This window comes from Drosophila nasuta, chromosome 2L, assembly GCF_023558535.2.
Source record: "Drosophila nasuta strain 15112-1781.00 chromosome 2L, ASM2355853v1, whole genome shotgun sequence".
Taxonomy (NCBI): Eukaryota; Metazoa; Arthropoda; class Insecta; order Diptera; family Drosophilidae; genus Drosophila; species Drosophila nasuta.
In genome coordinates, this window is record NC_083455.1 from 28,386,684 (window position 1) to 28,400,653 (window position 13,970).

Sequence of the window (13,970 nt, forward strand, 5' to 3'; positions counted from 1 at the left end):
TTACCCAAAATATTATCATTGCCCTCTTGGCTACATTTCCTTCTCTCTCTCTCTCACTCTTTCTATCCAGCTGCATCGTTGTATAGCAAAAATTGTCGCGCTGTGTGAAAGTCAACCGTCTCTGTCCCCTCCGTCTGTCTCCCCCCCTCTTGGCTACTCTCTATGCACAGCAAAGCTTAGCGCCACATAAATAATAAATTTGTAACATTGCATTTTACAAGCATATGTGTGTGTGTGTGTGTGTGTGAGAGAGTGCTTGTGTGTGTGTGTGCGATGGTGTATGTGCGTGGCTTGACATTAACAATTTATCAGTGAATCGAAAAAGCAACAAGCCAATAAAAATCACTCCGTTTGACCGGCAACATTGCGCCTCTGTCCTGTCCTCTTTCCGATTGCCTTTCCTCAACCCCCTCTCGCTCACACCCATTACACGGACTGCGCTGCAGTCAGCATCGTTTTGTGCCCATCGCCAGCGTTACAAATGTCAAATGGTTTTGCAATATTGATGTTAGAATACATGAAGCCATTGAGAGTACGGGAATGCTACACTGATCAAAATATCTGGTGTGTAATAATATAGTTAGTATAATCGGTGTATTTAGTGTATTTATTTTCAAATTAAGGAATTAGATTAGAAACAATTTGCGATTTAACATTAAAACCAATTAATTGCGTTACAAATAAAATAAATGCTTGTTAGGCTGATAAGTCTGGTAACTTTTCGATGAAAGCTTTTGTTAAGCTCTGGCAGTATTTAGTTCAGACATGAACCACTCTTTAAGCTCTTGCGAGCTTTCTTTTTCTTTATAGCTCGTTAGTGCGAGTGAGACAACTGCTGTGTTCAATGCAACTTTAGAATTTTGTTTGAAGTTGCGCGCATAGAAATTCAATTCAAAGTATAGCAAATTGAATAAAAGAGTTTTGCTGTTATTGTATGATATATTTAATTTCTTTATTAAAAATATTCTACTGGTATGTGTGTGTATGTGTTTGACATTTTGTGTATATGTGCAGGCCGTGTGTGTGTTTATGTTTAATTTTATTTTATTATACAGTTGAACATTCGCTTTAAATATGTTTGTTTCCGTTTTTTGATGTTGTTTATTAGATTTAATGGCTACAACTAAGAATGTAGTACTTAACGCGTTTGCTAATTAATTGGATTGCCATACTAGAGTCTAGACAATTACAAGTATCGATCCTCACAGGATGCTGAATATGTGGCAACAGCTTCTTGTTTTAGAAGTTTACAAGTTACAAATTTGGATTTGCGATTTGCTTTTATACATTTATCACAAAATGATGTATAACTAAATGGGGGCAAATTAATCGAAGCATTAATTGAATACGTCCGAAATCCCCTTTTACATTCTTTGGCTTAATTTTGTTGGCCTTTCAGATTGCGTTTGTTTATCAAATTTCAAATAAAAAATGTTTAATTCATATTGCGTTTATTTTGCTGACAGATTTAATAATACAACTAAAGATTTACTAAATTAAAAGATAATATATAATCACACATATGCCGTAAATTACAAACACGTTATTGAAGATTAATCGACTTGCCGTAAGAATAGTAGCTACATATAATAATAATCGTAATAATAGTAATAATTGCTTCATATCACCAGTTTTGCCTGGACACAAACGAATTCCCCTCGCACTTTTTGTTGTCATATTGATTATGAGTGTGTATCACAAGGTTCAGTTTGTTGCTCTGTTTGTTGTTTACAAATGTTTCAATTTCTAAGCACGTTCCTAACTAACCGATTTGCAAATTAGTTTGAACACGAACTAGCTGAAAACGTTGGCAAAAAGGTGGATTGGTTTATACGTCACGTTGATTGGTTGGGTCAAAATAGGGACGGACTGATCTATAAAGAACGTTGGGTAAAATTGCACTTTCTATGGAGATGGAGATGGAGACGGATATGGAGTATTGATGGACAAATGTACTTGAGAGTTCACGGATGCCGATTTAAGTGTTTTATCTATGGGAACTACGCGGTGTCGGTCGGGTACACGGGTTTAACGACTTCTCTACAATTTGTTATAATTTTCAACCTATTTAAGTTCAGACTCTTCTGCTTGGTCACAAGATTTACACTTGAATGGGTTAAATATTGTTTGCTTGTTTTCTGAGAGTATTTTGTGTGTCTCTGTGTGTATAGTTGTGAACGTGCCTATTTTACGCTAATCAATAATTATTAATCAATTGTAATAATCAATAATCAATAGTCATGCATGCCTATATACTCTATATAAATGTAAAACCTTAACGAACTAGACGTTTTGTGTTTATGCGAATTTCGATTTGTGTTGGCCAGATATTGTTGTTGTTGGGAGCTCTGCGTTCGATCTACTCGCTATTTGGTATATTGTGTTGTTGTTGTGGTTGGCGTAATCTTTAAGTAGAACCTTTAATGCAATGAAAAAACCATATGAGGGAAAACAAGTCGAAATGTCGAAGCACCATTAAGCTACGCCTATCTACGGTCCTCGAACATAAATTCCTATTGCGCGACCTCTATTTACAATAGATTTGATGATTCCAACTTAGCCTAGTCTTAGGGAGTACAAAGAACAGATCGTCTGCTTAACGTATCATATGCAGCTTCCAGCGGAGCACAAAATACGCAATGATGCGAAGGGCGAAGAAGATGCCAAGCAGGGCGACGGCATCGACCCAGAAGCGAGCGTCCTCCATGGACATCCACTCCAAGAACTTCTTGGGCACTCGATGATGACAGTAGATCTCATTGCAGTGCAGCTTGGCTCGATCCATGCCATAGATGGACACCATGGCACCTGGAAATACGGATTGCTAATTAAGGAAGTTTAATATAGGAATGAATAGTTATTTACCCTCGAATCCGTAGCGCACGTAGCTGACATATGTGACCCACTGTAAATACGCCGGTATGGTATCGAAATTGACAAAGAAACCCGAGAAGAGAATCGTTGGAATCGTCGTGACAGGACCTAGAAAGACGCCTGTCTCGATGTTCATGCCAGCACCAATGAGTAGACCCAAAGATTGGGCCACTAGAGAGTTGAGCACACAGATTAGCACAAACATTGAGATGCGCTCCAGTTCCATGGGCTGCGAGGTCAAATAGTAGACGACGAGCACAAATACGCTCGAGAAGACAATCTAAATGGAGATAAAGATGGTCTTTAGTGGATGATCTACATGTGATTGCAATCGCTTCTCACCTGAAAGGGAATATCGGCTATGGTCTTGGCAAAGTAGAACGCCTTCAGGGAGTACCAATAGTTGAGATGCTCCCGCACAAACACCGACATCTCCGTTGGAACTGTGACAAAGAAAACCCAAATTAGAATTCATTTAAACAGCTCGAAAGCTATGTTCCACTTACAGGTTAGAATGGTGGGCATCATGGCCGTGAAAGTGGTGAACAAAGAGACAAAGAAGATGCAGCCGGCATTGCTCATGATCTTGCTGGCCTCGTTGCCCACATCGTAGTAGATCATGCCGATGATGGCGCCCACAATGACGTGCGAAGCGAGTCGCATATGCGTCAACATCTTGTCGCGCATAATAGTGCGAAATGAACGCTTTAAAAGTATCCAAAACTGCGTCCAGCCGCTCGTGGGGAATCCCGTCTTGTTGGGCAATGTGACGACGCTTTCATGCGAGTCCAACAGCGATGTCATGCAGCCCACAACGGGATTTGTGCCGCCAGAGACAGCGTTCTGGCTTTGGCCACCCTTTGACGAGCTGAAGCTGCAGCTGTCGTCGTTGGTGGTGGGCATGTTGATGACGCTGCAGTCGGAATTCTGCGACTGCTGAGCCTCCAGCTTCGGTGGTTTCAGTTCGGTTAACTCGTCTGCATCCGCGTCCGCATCGTCGGCAATTGCCTCGAGCGCTTTCGGCGGCTTCTCGTCCTCCAATTTGATCGTGGCTGCTGCCGTCGTCGAAGGCGCTGTGTTGGCGCTGCTGTTGTCTGTGCCGCTGCCGTTGCCCTTGATTATGTCGTTGGCAATAATGCCCTTGGCGTTGGCCAGATTCACGCCGTAATCCTTGTGCATGTACTTCTTGCAAGTGCCACTCTTGACTGCCTCCACCAGCTTCGGCACCGCCTCGCCGTATTCACCCGACGCCACCTCGAGCACATAGTCAGCGGGATTGTGGTAAGAGGGGCATTCGTAGCCCAGCGAGGCCAAGTAAGGCACCAGACCATGCACGCGTCCCTCGTAGACACACTGGCCCTGGGCCAGCAGATACAGATGATCGAACTTCTCGAACAGCCGAGCTGAGGGCTGATGAATTGTGCAGACAATGGTGCGTCCTCCGCGCGCCAGAGATTTGAGCAGTGAAATTAGCTGGAAGCAAGTGGAGCTGTCCAGGCCAGAGGTTGGTTCATCGAAGAACATGACCGGCGGATTGTTGACCAGCTCGAGAGCAATTGAGAGCCGTTTTCGCTGGCCACCAGACAGATTGCAAGTGAGCGTGTTCACCGACTCTTTGAGGCCAATCGTCTCCAGTATCTCCTCGACCACTACGCACTTGGCATAGCTGATCATATTCTTGCCCAGCTTGAGATTGGCGGCCACCATCATGGCCTCACGCACTGTGAGGTTCGCGATGAGCACATCGTCCTGCATGATGTAGCAGGAGAGTTTGCGGAATCTGCGCAGATTGCGCTCCTTGCTGTTGATCAGCACCGAGCCACTTAGCTGTGATGTTCTGCAATAGATAAAAGTATAGTTACAATGCTGCCCAGTACAGATAATTACATCGCACTCACTTGTAACCCGCAAGGATATTCATCAGCGTGCTCTTGCCCGCTCCAGAGGGTCCCATGATGGCCGTGATTTGTCCATTGCGAAATTTGCCCGACACGCTCTTCAGAATGGTCTTAAAGCCGCGCAAGTGGCCGTCGGGCACAGAGTAGGAGATGTCACGGAACTCAATGTCCACTGGCGGCCGCTGTGGCAGATGGGACAACGAGATTGTGCCCTTCTTCTGGCCATTGGGGCTGCTGTTGTTCTGCACCTTGGGAGCCAACACATGGTTATTGAGGGCGCCAGGAGTCGTTGAATTGAGTCTCCCATTGCACAGGTTATTTTGTGAGCTGCAAAGAGATACATACAATATATATTTTAGATGGGATTGGATGACTCAAGAATTGGAAGCCTACTTAAGTGGCTTTCTTAGCCAGCATGGAGTCCCGTCTTCGGGTCGTTGCAGGGCGCTCACACAACCGTTTTTGGTCAGTTTGGTTTGAACAAAAGACATAGAACGTTGCGTCCTGTGCAGATTGCACTTGGCCACATCCTGCAGCATATCCGCATACGCCTCAGCATACGCGGAGCGCCTGCGTTGCGCATCCTCATACTGCGAGTTCGTGATGCCAGGGGGAATGCGGATGGGGGGGGGGAAGAGCGTTGTTGCTCTCAGTGCTGCTGCAGCTGATTAGCGTTAGCTCCAAGCTGTTGGGCATACTCCTTCTTGCTGCTCGTAGTTGCACCACGCAGTCACAGGCACATTTTAAATTATTCTCCTTCTTTCTCTGTCTCTCTGTTTGCGTCTCTGCGTCTATCACTGCCTACTATCAGCTGGCTGTTTTATCAATTGGAGCTAAATGAGCAATAGTCCCAATCAATCAAGCGCTATCAGCATCGCTGAGCCGCAAGCTTCACAAGTATTTGCCACTTCACGTTGCCCCTCTTTGTTTATTTCCGACCCACACAAGTCTAATAGCACAATAGCAGCCACCATCACTGATGCGTGTAAGGGGCAAAGTTCGACTTGCTTCCCATTCATAAAATGCCGTGCGATTGTCATTCATGACAGCGTGAGTGTTCGTTTAAGCATGTTCATTAATATGCTGAACTATATCAATACATATTATACGTATGCATATAATATTGTAGTGACTATTGGCCAAAGTAGACCGCCAATATCGAATGCAAGCCAATTACCTATACATGAAATAATAACAATTTGGGTGCAAACTATTTAAGACTGATTGATGGTGCATGGCAAATTGCTCAGCCTACAATTTAATTGATACTAAAAATAGGGAAATAGAACACTCCAGTGGAAGATAAATGTAAAGAATGCATGCTAAGTCATTCAATACTAATAAATTATAAATAGCTCAAAAACTTATTTGTCATACTTTATTAATTTATGTTTTTTCTTTCTCATTTGCAGAATTTCGAATGCAACTGAATCATCGGTAAGTACCTCCATAAATATTTATCTTATTATTGATAGTTTTAGAAAAGATTACTTTTCATATTCAGATTATCTTTAATCATAATTTGCAACACACAAATTATTTACCTTTAAAGAAGTGAAATACTCAGTGTTCTATATCTTCACATGATAATTTCGGTTTTGTTTTTCACATAATTAACATAGGTTTGCAGAATTTCGTATTAAATTGCTTGACTGGAGTATCTTAAATTCGCTGCTGAGAGAGAGTTTATTTTGTTTCAAGTGTTCTTGGGTTGCCGATTTTATTTGTTTTCATTCCATTAAATATTTGCGTTAAGTACCGCACACATTTAGTGCGATAATATTTCCGCAGTGTGTGGTAAATGTTTTTGTAGACCGAAGAATCTTTGGATTAATGAAGCAATTGAAATTCTTCCACTGTTCGAATACCAAATGGGAATGCTGGGGGAGGTGGGGGACTTCGATTGTAATTTTATACTCGACGCACTGTTGTCAATTAGTTTTGCGGGCAGCAATCATCTTTGGCTACAGCAAATTACAGCCATGTACCGCAGAGCAAAAACGAAACAATCGAAATTGGCAGCGTGGCGAGGCAATTGGCAAAAGAGATCGAGCCACAGACTGTCTGACTGTTTGTATACAGACCAGAACGACGAGTCAACTGTTGTCTATCTGCAGTCGACGTCGTCGCCAACTAATACCAACGCACTCTCTCAATCGCATTGTTACCAACACATATGCGAAATCAAAACAACAACAGTGTCAACGTCATCGACTCATTTGTGTTTGTAATTTTTGCAGTTTGCTTTTAGCTTGATACGATAAAAACGAGTGAAGCTTTCCCCACCGTTAACCACTTCGTCACCACTATGCAGCAGCCTCAGCTAGAGCTAGAACGAGAACCACAAACACAAACACAACCACAACCACATCCATTGCCATCTGCTGGCCCGGTTTGTCGGTCCGGGTGTCCGCTCGTCGTATATCGTGTATCGTGAATCGTTTCCCGCGAATTTCTCGGTGCGCGTGCACTCAGCTGCTAGTTCGACTGGGTACATTTTAAGTGCGCATGTACTCGCTTTGCACTCAGCACTCAGCGGCCGCACTGGCTTCGTTCAGTGCATGTTAATGTTAACGAACCCAACGAAGCCCCAAGCCAACTTGTCGAAGCAGCAGCAACACTTTGTGTGCGACGCTCTTGCGAAATGCACGCGACTCGTTTGTTCCGCTGACTCAATGCGAGACGGGCCAAGACTGACTGACAGACATGGACATTGAAAATTCTTTTCTTCTTTGTTTGAGTTAGGAATGATCCGTGAGCTCTCTTTGTACTTTGTACTTTTGTGCAGTTGGTTGCTGGTAGCAAATTAGCGAAGCAATAGACACGAGAGTACTGCAGTATTTTGGATCAAGAAAAGTATTTTTCTTCTGCTCTTATTTGAAATTCACAATTTCATTATCGACCCTCGAATTACAATTCACACTTTCGCGTAATTTATATACCCCACTTTGGGCACTCGTGGCGCACAGGGTACGATAAGTATAAGTGCTTATCAATCTTAAGGCGTTGTAATTGTTGCCAAGTTCCTGCTGCCAATTTAAACTACCATTAGACCATTATTGAATTGAGTATATTGATTGATTAGCAGGGTAATAAAACAGCTGCTACTGCTACTTCAAGAATTTAATTGCTCTTTGCCCAGCCAAGCGGGTCATGCATAGTTACATTGTTGTTTAGCACTGATTAAGGCTAGCCGGAAATATCAGCTGGTGCAAAAACACATTAGATCATCTGAGCTCAGCGACAATTAGGCATTCTAACATACATCTACCAGCTGGGAAAACTGAGCTGCTGCCTAATCTAAACGAAAGTCATATTCATTGTTATTAATATACACATGACCAGATACGAGAGTGGAGAATGTGAGTATGCTAAAAATGTGTCGCATTTAAATGCTTTGCTCTCAATTAAAAACCAAAAAAACAACATTGCAAATCCCCTGCATACGCGTGTCGCAAGGAGAGACAAAGACTGTGACAATAGGCCGATAACTTGGTCGAGTACAGTGTATGATAGCGAGGTGGGGTTAAACCTATGTACATCAACAACAACCTTAAGACTGCGCAATTAATGTATCTTGAGTGGGTATCTCGAACGGGGTAACATATTATCTAATGTTCGTTGGTCTCTCTGTCCAGAGTGGACGATTGCACCTTGTGCTTTGCCTCGTCTCGCCTCGATGGAATGCTAGCTAGCTGACCTCGAGGTGTGGGAAAAGGTCAATGTGTCTGGAGTGTGCGAAGCGGACTTTTATGGCTGCCTTGACGCTGTCCAAGTCACCAAGCACCAAGCACCTCCTTGCCTAGCCTTGCCTTGCCTTGGAGGATTCACAAGCTGACAGGAATTAGCAACTTAGCAACTGCGGCGCCCAAGTGTCTGCTTGGGGTTTTTCTTTGCTTTTATTGCCCTGCATTGAAACATTCGGTTTTGCTTGTGGGTTGTGTGGTTGGTTGGCCAACACAGTGAACTCCTCGCCGTTGTCGCAACTTTGCATTGCATAATCGTAGCACGTTTCGCCCGAAAGGTGGCCGACTTTAAGAGCCGAAGAGAGCGTCAACATCGCGACCCGTTTAGCTATATAAATTTCTTATGGCAATCGCTGTCGTTTCTAATATGCACATAAATATTTAAAGACAAATCGAAGCACGGAAAAATGAAAATGGACGAACACCCCAAAAAATAAGACACCAACGCAATATGGTTGAAAGGCGCCCGCAGAGAACACAGAACAGAGAACGGAGAAACAGAGAAATGAACTCAACTCAACTCAAACTGAAACTGAAACAGCAACTAAAACTGACTACAGCTAAGTTTGGACAACTTGTCCGCTTGTCGGCTTGTCGGCATGTTCGATTTTTCCAAGCCCGCGGCGTCGTCGTTGCCACGAGGCATGAAAGCATATAGTATCGAAGAGGCTTGCCGATATGCCTTAATACCCTGCATGTTCAAAATGGTAGCTGAATATTTGTTAATAATGCATAAACACAGAAATACAGAAAGTTATTTGAGCTGCATTCAAAATTTTAAATACAAATTGAAGCAAAATATCTGTAGTCTATAAATATATTGCGTTTATAAACTTGAATTGGGTAACATATGTTAGTAATTTATTGCAATTTCAATCCAATGAATTTCAACATAGGTGTATAGGAAATTGTATTCCTGTGTTTAAAGTTGAATCAAAAGAATTTCGGTTAGCAGTTTATTTCCTCCTCTATAGGAAAGAGTATATTTGTAGGCGATTCTCTTTGTCGGTTCCTTTATCCGCTTTGCTTCGCTATTGTTTCTGACAATGTGGCCTTTTCGCCTTTGCCGTTTCAACTCGCAGTTACATATTTATTTCGCTGCCAGCTAGTTGTAGTACGAATAGTTGCTCATACGACATGTAGGCCCTTTCTTCCTCCCATTCAATGGAAATAAGTGTGCGTGTATTATTTATGGCAGTGCCGACAATAACGAACCAGAGAATAGAGAAGCGCTTTCAAGGGGAAAAAAGATGTAAGGATGTGCCAGGCATTTACAAATGTTCTTGTCTCTGTCTCTGTGCTAAGGTTGGCTTTTGTCTCTGCTCTGTGAACAACGGAAAAGTCCAGCAGTCCGTGCAGCAGTTGTTGCATCTCTTGTGAAAGAACGACACAGGATCGACTATTTTAATTACTTTCGCTTGAGGAGGCGGAGATGGGCGTGAACGGTGTGTGGCATTGATTTGAGCGTGGGTGCTTCAATGTTCTATTAGATGTTCTATTAGCATTTTAATTACAACGTCGCTCTGGGCAGCTACATCGAACCAAGGTCGTATAGTTACCAACTTATTCACTACCAACTCGATTACTAATGTTTTCATACGTTGAAGGACATACAATTGATTAGATTGAGCAATATTTTAGAATGCAGGTTTTGTTTTCCGTCCCGCGACCGTTTGCAAATTATGGTTACTAAATCAAAGTCTGTAACTATAATCACAAAAGTATTACAGAATTATGTTCGTATTGAATGACGACGCTGCACATTTCTCAGCTCGCACGCGATTTGTGCTGCTCCTTAAAAGTGTGCTTGACTCGACTCAAGGATGATGATGACCAAGGGGCCAGCTAGCATTCCGCTAGCATTTGTTGCATGTGCTTTGTCTATCGATTTTTCACTTCCTTTTGCTAAGGTGCGCCGCCATTTTGCGTGTGTGGGTTGAATAGCAAAAATTAGCCAGAGATGACATTCCGCCAGACTGTCCCAGTTTATTTTTGGCCTAGTTCAATTAGCTATTCGGAAAAAAACACACCCATCTTCCGGGTCCTGCTCTCCTCTTGATTTATGGGACAACTGAACAAAGCAAGCCTCGAAAGTGTCCTGGCGTGATTTGGCTGATTAGCCAGATATTTGGTATTTTGGTATTTTGGTAGGGAAATTATGAGCTAATGAGCACAGCAGCAACTAACGTATTTGGGTCAGGTGAGCATGAAATGAAGCACCACCTGAAAGGGGGATTATCCTTGGCATATTCCCATTCCCATTCTCATTTCGATTCCATTTTTTCGCCTGTCATTCCCCAAGACATAAGCTATGCTAATCCTATTAACGTGCACTCAATATTTTAATGATGAAATCGTGCACCTTATCTTTCGTACTCACCCGTAGTTGGCATTGCTGTGCTTCAGGTCATTGGTGGTCTTCTGGAGGGGCAGTGCCTGCAGCTGATTCAACAGTGGCACTGGCTCAGACTTGGCGTTAACTGTGCCAGATAGTTCCCCAGTTGCTGTGGCTCCTGCTACTGCCGGTGTTGTTGTTGTTGTGCTATTGTTGCAGCTCTTGTAGTGAACTGCTGATGACGTCGATGTGGATGTGGATGTGGATGATGTCTTGGCGGGCAGTATGATGGCGCTGGAGCCGTTCTCCTTGTCCACAAGTGGCACATTCGATGCGTGCATGTCATCCATGATGACTGAGAACTCAATGGTCTGTGAATCACTGTGAGTGTCTGTGTTCAGTTCAGTTTAATAGTTGCAGTTGGCAATTGGCATTAGGATGTGTCAGTCAGTCAGTCAGTGGTTGGTTGGTTGGTTGGTGCTTGTGCTTCTGCTTTGTGTCTCTTTGAGAGTTCTTTAAAGCTACTAGCTTCTTTATTTCACTGTCGCTTCAGTTTTCTCTATTTATTATTTATATTTATTTGGCGTTGCCTCTATTTACATATGAATCTCTCTGCGTTCGATGCTCGTTCTCTTACGAGTACTTTGAATTATTCATTGTTTATCATGTTCACAATTTCTTGGCATTTCTGTTACGTAGTTGGAAGTCGATGAATAATGCAGGTTGCTATCGCTGTCGATGCTTCTCTTTCTCTTCATCCCAAGCAGCTGCAAAGAAGTAAATTAAAGAATCTTATTGGAGGATGTAACACATCTATTTTCGATTGTTTATAACAGCATACAAAACAATGCAAACTGACAGACATTGGACAGTGTTCTCCGCTGCCAGCTGCACAGCACCTCATCGATACTGTCACATGAATCACACACTAATTTCCATTCAATGCCAGAACAAACGCACTAATGTTAACGACACTGATGTTTTCAATGTCGCCAGATGATTCTCGCTTTCGAGTTATCAGCAAAGACAAACAAACAGAGATATTGTGTTGTTGTGATTTGGCGCCAAGTACACGAAGAGGAAGAAGTTAATCTTTGTTCGAAAAGAAAAATCTCTTCTGACTATGTAAAAAGTGCAACTTCTCCTACAACAGTCTGTTTCTCATTCTATGGTGCGATGTCCACACGTGCTTAGAAAGTTCTGCGCTTTGAGTTTAGCTGCACCCGACTGGGACTTGATGCTTTCGCAGGTGGCTGCCTGATAAGATTGCAGCTGTGTATGAATCGATTCGCAATTCAGCGAATGTCAGTCTATGAAGTGCCCTATACACTATATAAATTTATTACAGATTTGTTTGCCTCGGCGATTAGCGTCGATTGTGATAAGCCCAATCAATCGAATATGGTTTCGGCTGCTCTTCCTGTTAATCGGAGATGTGTAAAAGGCCTTGCTGTCGTTGTTCTTGTTGTTGGTGTTGGTGTAGCTAATCGCTTTGCTCATTTTTGGCCAGCCAAGTGTTATATGCTGGGCCAAGTTATCAGCGTTATCGACGCAGCTGCAAATGGTCTAATCATGATGTCGATGGTAATACCAATGATAATGATAATGTTAATGATAATTATAGTGTTAATCATTTGCTCCTAGCGATTGTCACACTTCATTTGTATGGAATTTCGGGATGGAGTAGACCTTGAGGTCCTACCTTAATATCTTTAAAAGTGGGTTAGTGGTGCATACAAGGAGCAGAGAGTAGGGCGCAGGAGCGTGTCTTATCATTGGCGAATCCTTGACCTTTTCCTTCCCACAAATAGACGAAAGTTCACGATTAATGCATGCAGCAGACAGCAGCCGCAGCAACAAACAGAATTGCTAAGCGATTTATTTATATTTGCGGTAATATTCATAAACAAATTGTGACCGTAAACAATTAAATAAAAATGTTTTGCCAATTCTTCTCGCACTCGCAGCATGGCTGAGAGCGCAGCGTGAGAGTTGAGAACTGAGAACTGAGAGAGCGCACAAAACAGACAAGAGTTTAAACAGAACAGAACGCACGCGCGCTCCGTAGATACAAAACGGGAAGGCATTTAAAGATACATTTTTTTTTTGTTTAAATTAAAACAAGCATGTTGTTCCTATGGCAGCTCTACGACTGAGTATTATGTGAGCAAGCGAGTGCAAACAAAGCTGATAATATTTACACATTTGAACACAGTTGGGGCTAATGCATAGTAAGGGGGATTGGGATGAGGATGGAAGCCAAAGCCATCAATCAATTGGCGTTGATGTTGATTATGCGGTGGTGCATTGGGCTGCTGATGGCTGCTGCTGCTGCTGCTGCTGCTGCAGTTTGTTGTTGTTGTTTAGCCGGGGGGGGTTGGAAAGTGCGTGCAACAACCACCAACCGTGAGAGGCAGAGAAGAAGCGTGTAACGAAGTCACGCTAGGGACGACGCAATTCCATTTTATTCCTCGTGTACTTAAAAACTATTGTTTGCCTACCTTAATTCCATAGAATGAAATCCAAGAGTTGCCAGCGCGTAAAACTTGTTCTTCTAATTGTTGTTGCTGTTGCTGTTGTTGTTTGTTGTTTTTTTTTATACTTTATACTGTTGCTGCCGTTGGTTGTTCTCTTGAAACAGCCAGCGATGCTCGTGTTGCTAGCTGAATTGCTTTTTGATTTTCTTTATTTTAGGCCCATTTATACAGTCAAATATTTCACATTAATTTGGCTGGTTGTTGTTGGTAAAACACACGAGCTATTGTCTCGCTCTCTATCTCTCTCGATTTATATTTTTTAATACGTAATTGTTTTATTTTATTATATTGCACTACAATTCGGTACGAGAACGAGGGGAATGGGAGAGGTAACAGCTGAGCACAGCCAAAGCAACACACATAAAGAGCAGCTCCTCCAGCACAATTTGAGAGTTGTGTGTGTTATGTTGTGTGTGGTGTGCTGTGCGCTGTGTACTGTGTGTGCTGCCTTCTGTGTCTTTGGGCTAATTTAAGATACCTCGAAAGACAACGAAAAAAAAGTACTAAACGTGTTTCTTCTTTGGCGGCGGGTCGCGCGACGACTGTTCCCCAATGACTTGTGAGGAGACTTGAGCGCAGC

The 13,970-nt window shown here is 42.8% G+C and overlaps 1 protein-coding gene across 3 annotated transcripts; it reads right to left on the reverse strand.

The window, feature by feature from the left end:
- Window positions 1–1,434: 1,434 nt before the first annotated feature.
- Window positions 1,435–13,970, reverse strand: LOC132788229 (ATP-binding cassette sub-family G member 1). Of its 3 annotated transcripts, XM_060795564.1 has the most exons (7): window positions 13,355–13,970; window positions 10,899–11,620; window positions 4,773–5,099; window positions 3,381–4,711; window positions 3,217–3,317; window positions 2,866–3,154; window positions 1,435–2,808 (listed from the first exon to the last, which is right to left on the reverse strand). In XM_060795564.1, the coding sequence occupies exons 2-7, from the start codon at window positions 11,201–11,203 to the stop codon at window positions 2,597–2,599; spliced, it is 2,565 nt and encodes an 854-aa protein (XP_060651547.1). In that variant the 5' UTR covers window positions 11,204–11,620; window positions 13,355–13,970; the 3' UTR covers window positions 1,435–2,596. The 3 variants fall into 3 exon arrangements, with proteins under 3 accessions (XP_060651547.1, XP_060651561.1, XP_060651554.1); XM_060795578.1 differs by lacking the exon at window positions 10,899–11,620; XM_060795571.1 differs by lacking the exons at window positions 10,899–11,620; window positions 13,355–13,970 and adding an exon at window positions 5,166–5,685.